This window comes from Blennius ocellaris (genome assembly GCF_963422515.1).
Source record: "Blennius ocellaris genome assembly, chromosome: 1".
Taxonomy (NCBI): Eukaryota; Metazoa; Chordata; class Actinopteri; order Blenniiformes; family Blenniidae; genus Blennius; species Blennius ocellaris.
In genome coordinates, this window is record NC_137650.1 from 5,205,950 (window position 1) to 5,220,666 (window position 14,717).

At 42.7% G+C, this 14,717-nt stretch overlaps 1 protein-coding gene across 1 annotated transcript in view; it reads left to right on the forward strand.

The window, feature by feature from the left end:
- The window catches only part of adamts18 (ADAM metallopeptidase with thrombospondin type 1 motif, 18), a gene marked incomplete at its 5' end in the record, with an annotated part of 77,566 nt that overhangs the window by 48,446 nt on the left and 14,403 nt on the right, over window positions 1-14,717 (forward strand). Inside the window, 5 exons of the mRNA XM_080497200.1 lie at window positions 1,628-1,800; window positions 2,642-2,772; window positions 4,984-5,107; window positions 5,766-6,010; window positions 14,457-14,577. Coding sequence (XP_080353326.1) covers window positions 1,628-1,800; window positions 2,642-2,772; window positions 4,984-5,107; window positions 5,766-6,010; window positions 14,457-14,577 — 794 coding nt within the window. The remainder of the gene's footprint in view (window positions 1-1,627; window positions 1,801-2,641; window positions 2,773-4,983; window positions 5,108-5,765; window positions 6,011-14,456; window positions 14,578-14,717) is intronic.

Sequence of the window (14,717 nt, forward strand, 5' to 3'; positions counted from 1 at the left end):
TTCAACCACTTGAGGAAATATAACATTGTGTTTAATGAACAAAACAAGAGCTTCTCCTCCCTATGCACTCGTTGCTTTTCCTCCAGTACAAGAACATGCGTTCAAGGTTGATGAGTAAATTTGAATAACCGGGGACTGTTCAGGACATAACCTGACTTCACCAATACCCAGCTGGATCAGCACCATGGCAACATAGATGAAAGAATATCAAAGGTTGGCTATCAATGGATTAATGAATTTATCCATAACCACATCCTAATACCCCGTGGCAAAAAAATAAAAAAAAACAACTTTGAAGAGGATAACTTGAGCCGGATGTATTTCAAGGGAGGGCGGGATCAAACTCTACTGCAAGGTGGAGTCAAACATCAAGCCCGTGGACCACAACTGTCCCACATGAGGCTCCAATTCAGCCTAACCACCAAACAAATGATAAAACTGTCCAAGAAAACAGACATTTTCATCACATACACTCTGCACCACAAGAATAACATTCTTTAAAATTAAAAGGTGACAGTGGGCTGAATGTGGCCACTGAACTACAATGAGTTTGACTCCCTTGATCTCCTTGTTTTCTCTCCATCTCTCCTATCTGCCCAGCCATCACGTCGTCAACGTGCCACTTGAGACTGCTGTCACTCAGTATTCATCATGTGTACCAACGGCAGTGACAGATACTGGATTAGTTACTGGATCAGTTGAACCTGGTGGTCTGACGACATTCACCACTTTATTTATATGTTTCAGACCTTGTCAGAACCAGCTTTGTTCAGGGAATCAGAAGTCCTTCTGTGCACATAGGTATTAGAAATAAAATGCAAACAGTTTTGGGTGGGTCTGTTGCACCGCATAATGTAATATTGGTGCAAAATGTAATAATGTAATACATATTCAACCATTATGTAATAAAATTATTGAATTCATTCTCTAGTCAATGTTACAGTTTTGTAATAACTTGTTACATATTGCAACAGTTATTACAAAGTGTGGGTGATCCACTCTTTCTAAGAAAATGTGTGAAAAATTTGGTGCATTACGTAATAAATTCTTCCCTTTATATCTATACCTGGTTCTATGTTTAATAATGACAACTAGAATTATATGTCACTCTTTGCTTTTGCTCATGTCCTGCTGACACCAGTGGTACAATGCAGGGCTCTAAATCAGGTGGAACTTTTAGATCAGCTGCTACTGTGGCTGGTAGACGATTAAAATTGAAATCACATCAGAATTCCTAGCAGCCAAAGAAGAAATGTAATAAAAGAGTGTAAGTGCCACTGAGTGCATTTAACCCTCATTTAAGTATTGTAATATGTAACAAGTTATAATAAAATGCGTTGAAGTTTATTAGAAAATGCATTAAAAAATTTGATTACAAATACAGCAGATTAGTACAAAATGCAGGGTTATTACATAATGAGTTGAAATTTTATTACATATTGCTTAATGTGGTGCTACAGGATCTTACTCAGAGATTAAATGTCTCTTCCGTGGCGTAGTAACATGATTTAATGCTGTAAAATTAGACAATGTTATGGAAACATTACTAATGGTACTGGGGAAAAAAGCAATCCTACCTTCCTTGTTCCACTTCAATGTTCTCTGTCTTGTGTTGTTTTTCATGCAGACCACAGAACAATGGTAAATTCTGCTCCGGCTCCAGCCGTCTCAACCAGCTGTGCAACACTCGGCCGTGTGCTGTCAACACCGTGGACTTCCGCGCCCAGCAGTGTGCAGAGTACAACAGTAAACCCTTCAGGGGCTGGTACTACAAGTGGAAGCCCTACACCAAGGTGGATGGTGAGGTGGTCAGTTCATTCAGGCACAACTTCTCAAGTTTTTGTAAACAAGTCTTTAAAATAGAAAGTACTTGTGGAGGATTATGAAGACATGAAGTGATTTACTGTATCCTTGGCACATAATGCTCATTGTTCTCCAAACACAAAGCTGCTGTGCACACAAATAATTGCACATTGCTCTGGGCAAGCTTTCTCTTGTCTTAATTCTGCAGCTCTTTTATGTTCTGTGCCCCACCGTACTCTGCAAGTTCAAGCTTCTTTTATAAAATGTTTCTTTACTGCCAGTCTGTATTTGCTGCTGAGATGATTAGGGTCAAAGAGCTGGAGGAAACTCTCACTGTGTGTAATGTGCATGGAGACATGTAGCCACCTGCACCTCTGACACAGTGGGATGGATTAAAAGAAGAAGCCTGCGGGCCGGCTTTGTTACAGACAGATGAGGGAGTGCAGCAGAGGAGAGCGGCAGCTTTGGCAGGCGTCCCAGGCCTGTTGAAACTGTTTATGAATCGGGGGGGCGATGTGGAGAGGAACAGATTGTGAACTACCTTCTGGGACCTTGGGCCAAGTCACCTTCACCATCTTTTATTCTAATCAAAGACGGCTGTGGAGGCTTGTCTATGATTGCTGATTTGAAGTAGAAAATGAACCTGTAGCACCACGTTATACCCCCTGGGTGCTTTCACAGCCTGTCTGTTTCCATTTGGCCTCACCAGCAACTGTACACACTGGATGTTCAACAGACTGTGTAACTTAAAAATCACACAAGAACTCAGCACTTTGTTCAGCTTCTGCCTGTCCTCTTAACACCGACTGTGCTGGGATTAATCTCCATGCCTTCACAGATGAAGATATCTGTAAGCTGTATTGCATCGCAGAAGACTTTGACTTCTTCTTCGCCATGTCCAGCAAGGTCAAAGATGGCACCTCTTGTTCTGACCACAGAGGAGACGTCTGCATCGAAGGAGTGTGTGAGGTACATCGGCTGCCTGGCTTTTCTTCTCGGTGAAAGAAAAATACGTTTTGCTTGACTCACAGAATTCACAAATCAGTAAATCAGTGAACAATCAAGTTGCACTTTAACTGGTCAAAGTGAAGATATTTACAAGGTCTTTTGAGACGAATCCCTTGACCCGCTTTGCTCATTTTACAGCCATGTGGAATATGACGGACTCCAGACATTTTCGGTCCATTCGCATCTGGAAAATCTCCTTTCTCAATAATTTCTTCCATTTTATTGCACACACATGTTACGTCAGATCTTAAGGGTAATGTTGCATCTTGCCATCATGCTTGTGTTTTCCTTGAAATCCAGAAGCGATATAAATAGAGTTCCCCTTCATGAAGACATTGGGGCATCATCAACATCTCGTCATAGCTTTAGCATATAATCATCATCATTGGAAAACCATTTGCTGGTTTGACATTTTAGGAAAAGTAAACGTTTAATTCTCTTTGGAAAAATATAAAAAATATACAAACAACTGCGAGACATTTCAGTCAACAGATGTGCGACACGCACAAGACCAATATGAATCCGTGGCCTCACAAGTTAGTATTGTTGACTCTTGCTGCAAATATATTGTAGAGGTGTTTTTGTTTAATGAAAACAAATTGAATTAAAAATATTGTGTTTTAGTAGCAGCTTTCTTTGAATTCACACAGACCTTGTTAACATTTTGTTTATGTCAGACTAAGTGTGTGCTGACCAAAACGCTTCCATTTGGGGTTTTTTTGGGTTGTTTTTTTGTTTGTTTTTTGATATCAGGGCATGTTGAAAAGAATTGTAATTTGGTTGGTGATTTATCACATACATGTTTTGAATTTAGGTATTTACTTTGTGATGTTCAAATTTAAATCAAATCAGGAGAGTTGCTGAAGTGGTTTTTATGTGTTTGAAGTGAAAGTTGCTTCAAATGTCTTAATTGTGACAGTTGTGAGTCCACTGTAAGAATACATGTGGTTTTTATGACAATCCTGCACACTGTGCCAGTGTTCTGGTGTTTATGATCGTGTTCTGATATGTGTAACGGTGTTGTGGTGTGTGACAGTGTTGTGTTGTGAGATGGTGTTGTGTTGTGTGACAGTGTTGCGGTTTGTGACAGTGTTGCGGTTTGTGACAGTGTTGTGGTGTGTGACAGTGTTGTGTTGTGTGACAGTGTTGTGGTGTGTGACAGTGTTGTTTGACAGTGTTGCGGTTTGTGACAGTGTTGTGGTGTGTGACAGTGTTGCGGTTTGTGACAGTGTTGTGTTGTGTGACAGTGTTGTGGTGTGTGACAGTGTTGTGTTGTGTGACAGTGTTGTGTTGTGTGACAGTGTTGTGGTGTGTGACAGTGTTGTGTTGTGTGACAGTGTTGTGGTGTGTGACAGTGTTGTGGTGTGTTACAGTGTTGTGGTGTGTGACAGTGTTGGGTTGTGTGACAGTGTTGTGGTGTGTGACAGTGTTGTGGTGTGTGACAGTGTTGTGTGACAGTGTTGCGGTTTGTGACAGTGTTGTGTTGTGTGACAGTGTTGTGGTGTGTGACAGTGTTGTGTTGTGTGACAGTGTTGTGGTGTGTGACAGTGTTGTTTGACAGTGTTGCGGTTTGTGACAGTGTTGCGGTTTGTGACAGTGTTGTGGTGTGTGACAGTGTTGTGTTGTGTGACAGTGTTGTGGTGTGTGACAGTGTTGTGTGACAGTGTTGCGGTTTGTGACAGTGTTGTGGTGTGTGACAGTGTTGTGTGACAGTGTTGTGTTGTGTGACAGTGTTGTGGTGTGTGACAGTGTTGTGTTGTGTGACAGTGTTGTGGTGTGTGACAGTGTTGTGGTGTGTGACAGTGTTGTGTTGTGTGACAGTGTTGTGGTGTGTGACAGTGTTGTGGTGTGTGACAGTGTTGTTTGACAGTGTTGCGGTTTGTGACAGTGTTGTGGTGTGTGACAGTGTTGTGTGACAGTGTTGCGGTTTGTGACAGTGTTGTGTTGTGTGACAGTGTTGTGGTGTGTGACAGTGTTGTGTTGTGTGACAGTGTTGTGTTGTGTGACAGTGTTGTGGTGTGTGACAGTGTTGTGTTGTGTGACAGTGTTGTGGTGTGTGACAGTGTTGGGTTGTGTGACAGTGTTGTGGTGTGTGACAGTGTTGTGGTGTGTGACAGTGTTGGGTTGTGTGACAGTGTTGCGGTTTGTGACAGTGTTGTGCTGTGTGTCCAGGCGGTGGGCTGTGACCAGGTCCTGGGCTCCAGGGCCTCTCTGGATGCCTGTGGGATCTGTAAAGGGGACAACTCCACTTGCAAGTTCTTCAAGGGCCAGTACACCCTTCAGCACCGGGCCAACGGTAAGATCCTCTTCGTTACGCCGCATATTTACTTTACTTTAAACAGAGACTGTGGACCGATGTCTAAACACAACACAAAATGGACTCAGCACACGCCTTACATCAAGGGTTCAGTTAAGGGGCCACATGCAGCCAAAATGCACAAATCTTGAGTGGGTTGGAAGAATAAAATATTGCCATAATAACCTTTAAATTCAAACTTGAATGTATTTATTTGTTAGGGTGCAAAGTATGCATGGTGAAAATCTATATATTTTCATAAAAAACAAACAATTACAAGGAAAATCCAGTTGTCAAATAAACTGCTGGTGCAAAATACAGTGAAATGTCCAAAAAATCTTCTATAACTGTTGTATTCTGGGTGTTTTGACAAACCCCCCCTTGACAGCTTAGCTTTAAGCTTGATAGCCACCAAGTAGCTAGCTTTCATGGCAGCTTCACTGATGTCTCAGGTCTCAGTGTTGTGTCGCGACTGAAGAAATGGCATTTTTAAAACTTTCTGGGTGGTTTGGCCTGATTGGAACCTCTTGCTTGGTTTTGGCCCATAGGCCTTGTGTTTGACCCCCTGATGTTGCTGTTTGATTCAACTTGGATGTCAGTGGCAGCATGATCAGACTGGACAAACATGTAATCCCGATTCCTCCTTGACTTTATTCAGAGTATTACTCCATGGTGACAGTCCCAGCTGGAGCTCGGAGTATTCACATCCAGGAAATGGACGTTTCCACCAGCTACCTGGCCGTGCGCTCCGTGAAGAGAAGGTACTACCTGACCGGGGACTGGACCGTGGACTGGCCTGGGAAGTTCCAATTTGCTGGGGCCATCTTTGACTACCAGCGCTCTTTCAACAAGCCAGAGAGCCTGTATGCCGCCGGACCAACTAATGAGACGCTGGTGTTTGAAGTAAGCCGCCGCTGCTACCGGGTGATGTCCGTTTGGGGCAATTGCTAGTGACAGGGTCCCAAGCAGAGCTGCTGGTCTCTTTTAGTTTTTTAATCCCTGGACATGACGAGGCTTAGATGAGAGGGAAAAAGCTAAACCGGGGTGGATGGGACAAGAAGGCCTACTGAAGCTGCCTGTGATGTTTTAGTTTGCTTGGTGCCATCAGGGAGGATGTGGGGGGTTGGCTGAGTGCTGTATGGCAGTGGCGCTGCCGGGATTGAACGGAGAAGTCATGTCAAGAAACTGAAATAGGGGTGATGGAGAATTCGTCCGCAGGCCTGCAACCTCGGCCACGAGGGGAAGGCATACAGAAACAGCAGCCCAGGCTTTAACTTTTTTTTTTTTTTTCACACCTTCAAAGAAATTTGCACGCACAGTCCATACAGGATTCCGGCTGGCGGCGCCACTGCTGTACGGGGAAACACGCTTCTAGTGTAGCAACAAACTGTGTCTGTGTGTCAGTTTCATACATGTTAAGGATTTTAAAAGGAATCACAATTTAATCATTAAATAATTTTTTTAGATCTGCTGATGGTAGATTCTTGGACTTTTCAAGACTTGTTCGACACAACACAAAAGTTGAAAGAACAAAAAAATGAAATTTTAAATATATTTTTTCAGAAACGTTTTGCATTTTGAAAAATGTTCAGAGCAGAATAGTCCTCCGGACAAAACCGTGGATTTAGCATCATCCAGTTGTCCTCCTCAACTTTATGAGAGAAAAAGAAAACATATTGAGTGCTTCCTAGGATGGGTTCAGAAAGTTAAAAATGAAATAGAAAGTGTTGCAGCTTTTCCACCTCATGCATACATATTTGAGACTGTTTTGAAGGTTCTCGCAAGTCATCAGAAGCCAAAACCACTAAAGAGAAGGGATGTTGCACTTTTTAGCTGCTTAACATGCTGCCGCCCTTTCATTGGGGTGGAGAAAAGATTTTTCATCAAACTTGTCTTTTCAGCTCCGTCCAATAAATTCGGTCTACCATCACAAAGTCGTCCCTCGTTGGGGGACTTGCTGGTTCATCCAGCTTCAGGCTTCATACACGCAGTGACGTGTTCACCATTGCATACACACACTTTGTGGACGTGACCTTAAAAGTGCTTTGTTGCAGACATGTGATCCAAGGCTAATAGAGCGAGTAAAATCCTTAAGTCAACTGATGAAAAGCTAGAAATCAGATGGTTGTTGGAGTGAGATGTGCCCAGTAAAGCAGATGATTTAGTAGCTGATGTCTCTCTTCTGTTGCCTCCTGTTGGTAGTCACTGGTGTGTTAGAAATCCGAGCTTCCCGCCAGCACGAGTCCTCACCGACTGGCCGAGTCATCGAGAGGTTTACAGGAGTGGCAGTGGAAAGTTTGGGATGTTCTTCTCACATAACTTTGTCAGCGAAAGCATTTATTGTCTGTTGACCTCCGACCTGCAGCTGTGAAACCAGACGTGGAAACCAGGTGACGAGCTGTTGTTTTCCCCTCCACTGTGGGTGAGCTGATGTTCACGTCAGAGCCGGGGTTCCCACTCCGTCCCCGGGGCGACTGAAACACTGCGGTTGAAGCAGGAAGGACTGGCTCCTTCCAGAACTCCTGGGCCGGTCGCTTGTTGTCCATCAGGAACCAGCAGCTTTTTCAGACAAGAGGCTTCAGATGTGGGCAGCTCAGAGGACAGGATGTGTGGTTTATATTTGGTGAATGAATGCCTGCAGAAATGCAGAGATGCATGCAGACAATTCCTACTTATTGCTGAGCAGCTTTGCAGCTTTCGTTTCATATGTTTATTTGATATTTGGGGTTTTTCCATCATTTCAGGTTCAGATTGTGTAAAGCCTGCATCGAGTTTTCTGATGAGGCTGAAAAATTCATCAATTCATTTATTGCTTCCAGAGTAGTCTACTGTAAGATGAGTTTGTTTCTATGATGTGTACATCAATGATTCAAACCACCACAAATGTGACATTGACCTGATCTGAACCGATCTAAATTCATGGCCTGTCACAAAGTCAAAGCTGTGAGAATATTCAAAATCCGTTGCAAGACCTACACAGAGGAACACAGAACATATCTATCTTAACAATAAAGTGTTAAAATAGAAGTTGAGGGGAGTGAGTGAAGGAAGATTCTCTCAATAACAGAAGCATTTCTGCTGAAGTTGAGCTGATTTACACCTCCGGTACAAATAGGTTGAAAAAAACACAAACGCTATGAGTCTCTCTGACTCCGTTTTCAATGTGTTATTAATGGATCTTTATAGAAAGTAAAGTTTGTGCTGGTTTAATACAGGTGAACTTTAGCTAGTCAGGCCTCTGCTTTGGAAACCAGACCTGGAACTTCCCTGAGCTGGAACAACAGGAAGCCTCCGACTCTGAGTCTGGTTCTGCAGGTTTCTTTCTGTTGAAGGGAGGTTTTATTTCGACCGTGTCTTCTACTTGCTCATGGGGAATTGTTTGTTTTTCTCTGTAGAAATGTCTTGAAATGACTGCATTGTATTTGGAGGTGTAGAAATAGTAGTAAATTGAATAGACTTTTCTTACAAAGTGAAACTGTAATGACTCAAACTCCGGCGATGCACTGTGATTGGTCAGACATGGAAATGCTGCAATATCCATCTTCAGAATCTTTGGACATCCACAAATAAAATTGCTGAGTGATAAAAAAAAAAAAAAGATCACATCAGTGTGAAAATATCCACTCTCCTGTCACAAACACTTATTTTGGCCTGTTTCCACATTCCGATGGTTCATCGTTTCTACATCAAGGATATAATGGCTGCTGGAACATTGTGACACTAATCAACTAATACCTTCGTGCATCCTGTTCACCTGGGACTGGATGGTCTATATATTTCCTTTTTGGGAGAACTACTACTGCGATGAACCGTCTGCAGTCGTAACCTGGTCCTTTGAATAAGGACAGAGGTAGAGATCAGAGGAAGCAGCAGAGTCTCGGCCTTACATCTGTGCAGCAGCAGCTGATGTGCAGACGACGCAGCCGTAATCTCCATCAGTCTGTCCTGTAATCTGTCAGAGAGGAGAAGAGCAGAGTGAGATTAAAAGATTAACAATTCTGCAGTTGAACTCTTTGGATGTGAGAAGTTCAGGTCAAGACATGAGCTGCAAATCAGAATCTTCATCTATTTCACACTTTGGTCCTGCTGCTCCACAAAAGTCCTGAGAGGTCATAGAGGAGGACCACCGAGAACCCCAGACCCCTAGATCACCAGACCACCAGACCCCCCAGACATCCAAGTTACCAGACCCCAAGACCCAGCTGAAACGCACAAACAAGGTGTGTGTGTGTGTGTGTGTGTGTGTGTGTGTGTGTGTGTGTGTGTGTGTGTGTGTGTGTGTGTGTGTGTGTGTGTGTGTGTGTGTGTGTGTGTGTGTGTGTGTGTGTGTGGGGACAGGTCTTTGTTTCTCTAGGAAACATTGTGATCAGGTTTATGAGAAATGTCTTCATAATTTGGTGTGATTTTGTGCAAAATGTTTCTAACAAATGTGTCCTGAAGTTGCTCCTCGGCGACACTTGATTATCACTGAACATCAAACTGCAGCTTCATCAGATCAACACAAAAAACAACATTTGAGTGTCAAACTTTATTTTTGCAGCTCAGATACTTGAGTGTCGCAACAAAATGAAACTGAGCAGAGAATCGATTTAATTTAACAGCTTGTGGGGAAATGCTGAGAAATGTAGATTTCATCGCTCCGCCTCGCCAACGCTGATGTCTTTTTAATGTGCAGTTGAGGAGATTAGAGAGCCAGAGGAGCTTTTCAAGTACAACTGCTCGATAAAGTGTAAGCTTTCTTTTGCCTCCAGGAAGATGTTTTACTCAAAGTTGGAACACTTGTATTTATTTGATGGCAATGAGGGTATATCCACACAACGAAAATAACTATCTTTTTTTCTACTCAGCCTTCTCCCCAAAAAATTCTGTCCAGACGTCACTATGAACACAGCTCAACACGAGGCTTCAGGGCATGTAGACACATGCCCGGCCTTTAGGGGTGCTGTGACTTACCAAACACATCGAAAACGCAGAAGAAAACAAAGCACATAGAAATTTAGCAGTAGATTCCTGCACATAAACCTTCCGATAACTCTAGTTCTATAGGTCTATGGCTGCGCTCTTCCTGCTGATAGCATCATGTAGGCACTGCAGCTCCCTTGTAGTCCCTGATTTTTGTGGTTATTTGATGACATTGCGAACCACAGTGGGTGATTACCTCATCTTTTTTCCACAGATGATCGTCACGAGCCACAGTTTTTGAAATGTCCCATTCTGGGACCCGTGTTTAAAAAAAAAAAACAGTTTTCATGCTTCTAAAGCACTGCCTCATGTGGGTGATAGGCCAAAAACAGCACGTTTAGGTGAACCGGTTTCATGGTGTGGACGGACCCTGAGTGTGTGTAAACACGAGGACCAGTACAATCAGGACATGTATGAATGTTGAGTAGAATTCCTACGGCAAAGGAAGTGGTAAAAGAAAAAACTATAAAAAAGTGAAAATGGTTCATGTTTGAATTCATTCTCAGTTTGGAATTGTAACGGTTTAACTGGACTTCATACTTCATACTCAGTGAAGTGTCACAAGACAGACACTTGTTAAATACTGTATCTATAGATGTTTTATATTGACACTTATATCTATCCATCCAACTGAAGCAAAGAACACTTGGGTCTATGTTATTCAGCAACTAAACGTTTTCCTTTAAATTAGTGGACTCCTTATGTCTCCACTGTCAGTCCCACTCGTCATTTGTGAAACTTTCTTTGAGTTCTAAAACACAGTTTAGCCTCACTTCTTGATTTGTGTTGTCAGCTACTTCCTGGCTGCAGCTCCTGGGTAGATTTGAAAGTTCTGTGATTGAATGGAGGAAGTATTTCACTGCCGATGTTGGTTTGATTTGACTGGAATTGAGTTCACGAGACCAGTGTGAAGTCATTGTTGCTATTGGGACTGATTGGTGGTGATCTATGGGTCAGTGTGGTAAGGTATCACGTTTTCCTTTGTTCCTGCTGCCTCACTAATCAGTCATGAGCTTTGGCTGCATTTGTCTCACACTGAAGAATCTTCGAGGATATATCTGACATGACCATTTGTGAAAAGGCCGCGTTTACATGACGATGTTGCAAGTGACAATGCATCATCCCGTAAAGTATGCTGGACCCCAAGTGGCCACAGTTTTTTATTGAAACCACTCATACATGTGTGTAAAGAACATAGGCTACAAACGTTAATACAATGGTGAGTACCCAACATCTAAATGGACAGATGATGAAATGTATACTATTAGAGGTGAATCTCAACTACACAATTACCAACATAGGCTATAAAACTAGAGTACGGACTGGGAGTCAAGCCACTAACACTGGTGGCGCATGACCGGAAGAACTATTGACCAGTCAAAGTTCCACCAAAGGTCCACCCGGTCAGTAGGTGGGTGGTTTGGTTGGTTGTTTAGTTTGTTGTTTGGTTAGTTGGTTGGTTGGTTAGTTGTTTGGTTAGTTGGCTGGTTAGTTGGCTGGTTGGTTGGTTGGTTGGTTGGCTAGTTAGTTGGTTGGTTGGTTGGTTGGTTGGTTGGTTGGTTGGCTGGTTGGTTGGTTGGTTGGTTGGTTGGTTGGTTGGCTGGTTAGTTGGCTGGTTGGTTGGTTGGTTGGTTGGTTGGTTGGCTGGTTAGTTGGTTGGTTGGTTGGTTGGTTGGTTGGTTGGTTGGCTGGTTGGTTGGTTGGTTGGTTGGTTGGGTGTATTGAGGATTGCTGAGAGCAAGAAAGAAAGTGAATGTATTTAGAAAGCTTCAGGGCTTTCAGGACGTGGGGCTCTGTTGGTGGGATGATAAAAACAGTGTTTGAATAGCTACTGGATCACATCGCTGCTGGTTTTTTTGGCGCGTGAAAGTTTTCGAGTCTTGGTTTACTTGGATAAACACCCAGTCCCAGTGTGGTTGATGGTCCCAGCTGTTTCGCGGCAGCGGGACTTGGTTGGTTGAGCTGTTAGCAACAACAAAGGAAGTGTGGGGGTTGAAGTCAATAGACTTCAGTCATGTAGTTCACTGCTTCAGTCACATTCACCCATTCACACATCCCATCTCCACACCGAGGGGCTCCAATACAATGTTTCCTCCACAGTGTCATTTTCATACGAATGTCTCTGTTTTCCCACTGTCACTGTTGATAGCGTATTGTTCTCTGCTGCATGTGTTTGTGGTTTCATTACAAAAACCGTTTCTGTGTAAATGAAGTCATTTTCAAAATGATGCTGTGTAAACACAAAACCTTTCTGAATACCAATATGGGAGAGAGACATAGTTTTTCAAAACGCTGCGACATAAATGGGAAACTTTTCTGTAATGAAATCGCAAAGATTAAACTTTGTGTGAACAAGGCCAAACTAAGTTCCATTCTCCAATCTTTGCTCTCCTGGGTTTCCACTAGAGAACTTATTCTTGGTGAAACACTCCTGGACTGACGTGTGTGTCAGTGTCGGCAGTTGGACGGTGTTCAGGCTCTTGGATCGTATTATTATTCACCTCACATGAGTTGGACCACAGAAGAGGTAAAGCTCCACTGAAGCTGGTTTACAAATGACACGCTAAGCACTGACCATGTAAATGTGCCTGAGACAAACTTCTTGGCGCTGGTAGCTTGTTTTAATGACAGCCTGGAGCTTCTCTGGTAATGGTCATGTCTGCTCTCATTCATCCGTCAGTCTTTGCTCCACTTCAGTATCCAAATAAATCTGCTGCACAGAAAAAGGTAACGCAGACTCACTGGCCAGTGAAAAGGATGTGGTTACAAAAAAACCACTAAGTGGAAACTGTCTCTCACGTGCAGGCTTTAAAAAAAAAACCCTTGTTTGTGTGGTCATCCAGTTTAAAGAAGAGATGAATAAAGAACTGCTTCATCCAACAACTCAAAAGAAAAACAGATGCCACATCATCGCTAGTTTCAGTTTTACTCTTGTACATCTATGATGGTTGAAGTTATTAACTATTGAATGTGAATATGGTAGATTTTAGTGTTTGTGTTATTCATCATTTCCCTTGTGTATTTTTGATGGTCAAGTAAAATGGACCTGGTGTGATAAACAGACTCACTTTATTGATCCCCCATGTCGACGTATTCAGCTCGTCTTCTTCACCGTTCCCAGACTAGGACCTGGCAGAGATTTGAACTTGAAAACTTCCATACACCACTTTGCTCTTCTCACCTCTTCATCACACATTTCACCCATTTCTGTTTAATTTTAAAACAAATACAAGAAATACATTAAAACAAGCAATTATAAAGTGTAATCTCAAGTGATTAGGACAGTGAAATACTATAAAACGTCTCACACACTCTCATTCTTTCCATTGGGTCGACCTCCTTGTGCTTTTTTTTTTTAATTGGCGTCTTAAATCACCTTGAAATATTCCCTCCCCTCATCAGACCACCAGACATGTCACGCTGTTTCAGTTACCTTTGAAAACAACTGCCTACGCTTCCAACAAAGAAATGATGAATTTCTACATGAGCAGAAGAAGCGCTTCACTGCATCACTCTAAAAATATAACTGCTATTAATTTCAAGGACCGATTTTCAACTCAGTCACTTTTACAAATGTGAGTTAAAGAGATTAAAAAACATCAACTTTACTTTTCCCCTATTGGTATTTAGAAAGGTTTTGAGTTTACACAGCATCATTTTGAATGGGATGTCCGTTCACAGGGAAATGGCAGAAATGCTGAAAATGAAAAAAAATTCATTTTGGGCCACAAGTTGGTGCTGTTGTTTGTTTTTTTTATAGTGAAGCCACACACACACACACACACACACACACACACATGCAGTAGAGAACAATACACTATAGACATTAACAACAGGAGAACACAGACATTCTATTGGACAGACGACCAAGTTGGATTGTTATTGCGGTGACTGTCAAAATAAAACCACCAAGTCCCAGGAGAATATGGACTGGGATTCATGACACTCTGGAGGAAACTCACCGCCTAACATCTATCAGTGGTGAAAATTTGGTGAAGATCTGTCATGTAGTTTTGACGTAATCCCTAAAAGCCGATGATGTCATTATGTAACTACAGTGTTTCTGCCATCGAAACAAAGACAAAACCTGACCATTTTCAAAAAACTGCGTTTTCAGTGGCTTCCAGCAGCGTTGTCATGTAAACACACCCAAACAAACAAAAATGCAACAGACGTTTTCTGTTTTCACTTGAAAACGTTGTGGTGTAAACCAGATGCCCTCCTGCTTCAACTGTGCCGATCCTCACGTTTTCTCAGTTGTGCTTGTGGGTCGGAGCAGCAGTAAAAACCTGGCAACCTGATGAGAACTTCAGCGCTTCTCTCTGGATGAATGGTCAGAAGATAAGCGGCCATGTTTCTGACTGAGTGTTTGTGTTCTGCCCGACAGATTCTGCTGCAGGGGAAGAACCCGGGTGTGGTGTGGGAGTACACTCTTCCTCGCAGCGAGAGGAAACCGGACTACAGCTGGGGCGTGGTGCGCTCCGACTGCTCTGCTCCCTGTGCTGGAGGTGAGATCTGCTTCCACACGGCCCCTGGTGCAGCGAATGACTCGTCACTGATATTATGGTGGTATTATCTCTTGTTTTTCCATTCAAACCAACCAAATCAACTTTGTCCTTGATTCTTTTTTTATTTTTTTTGTTTTGTT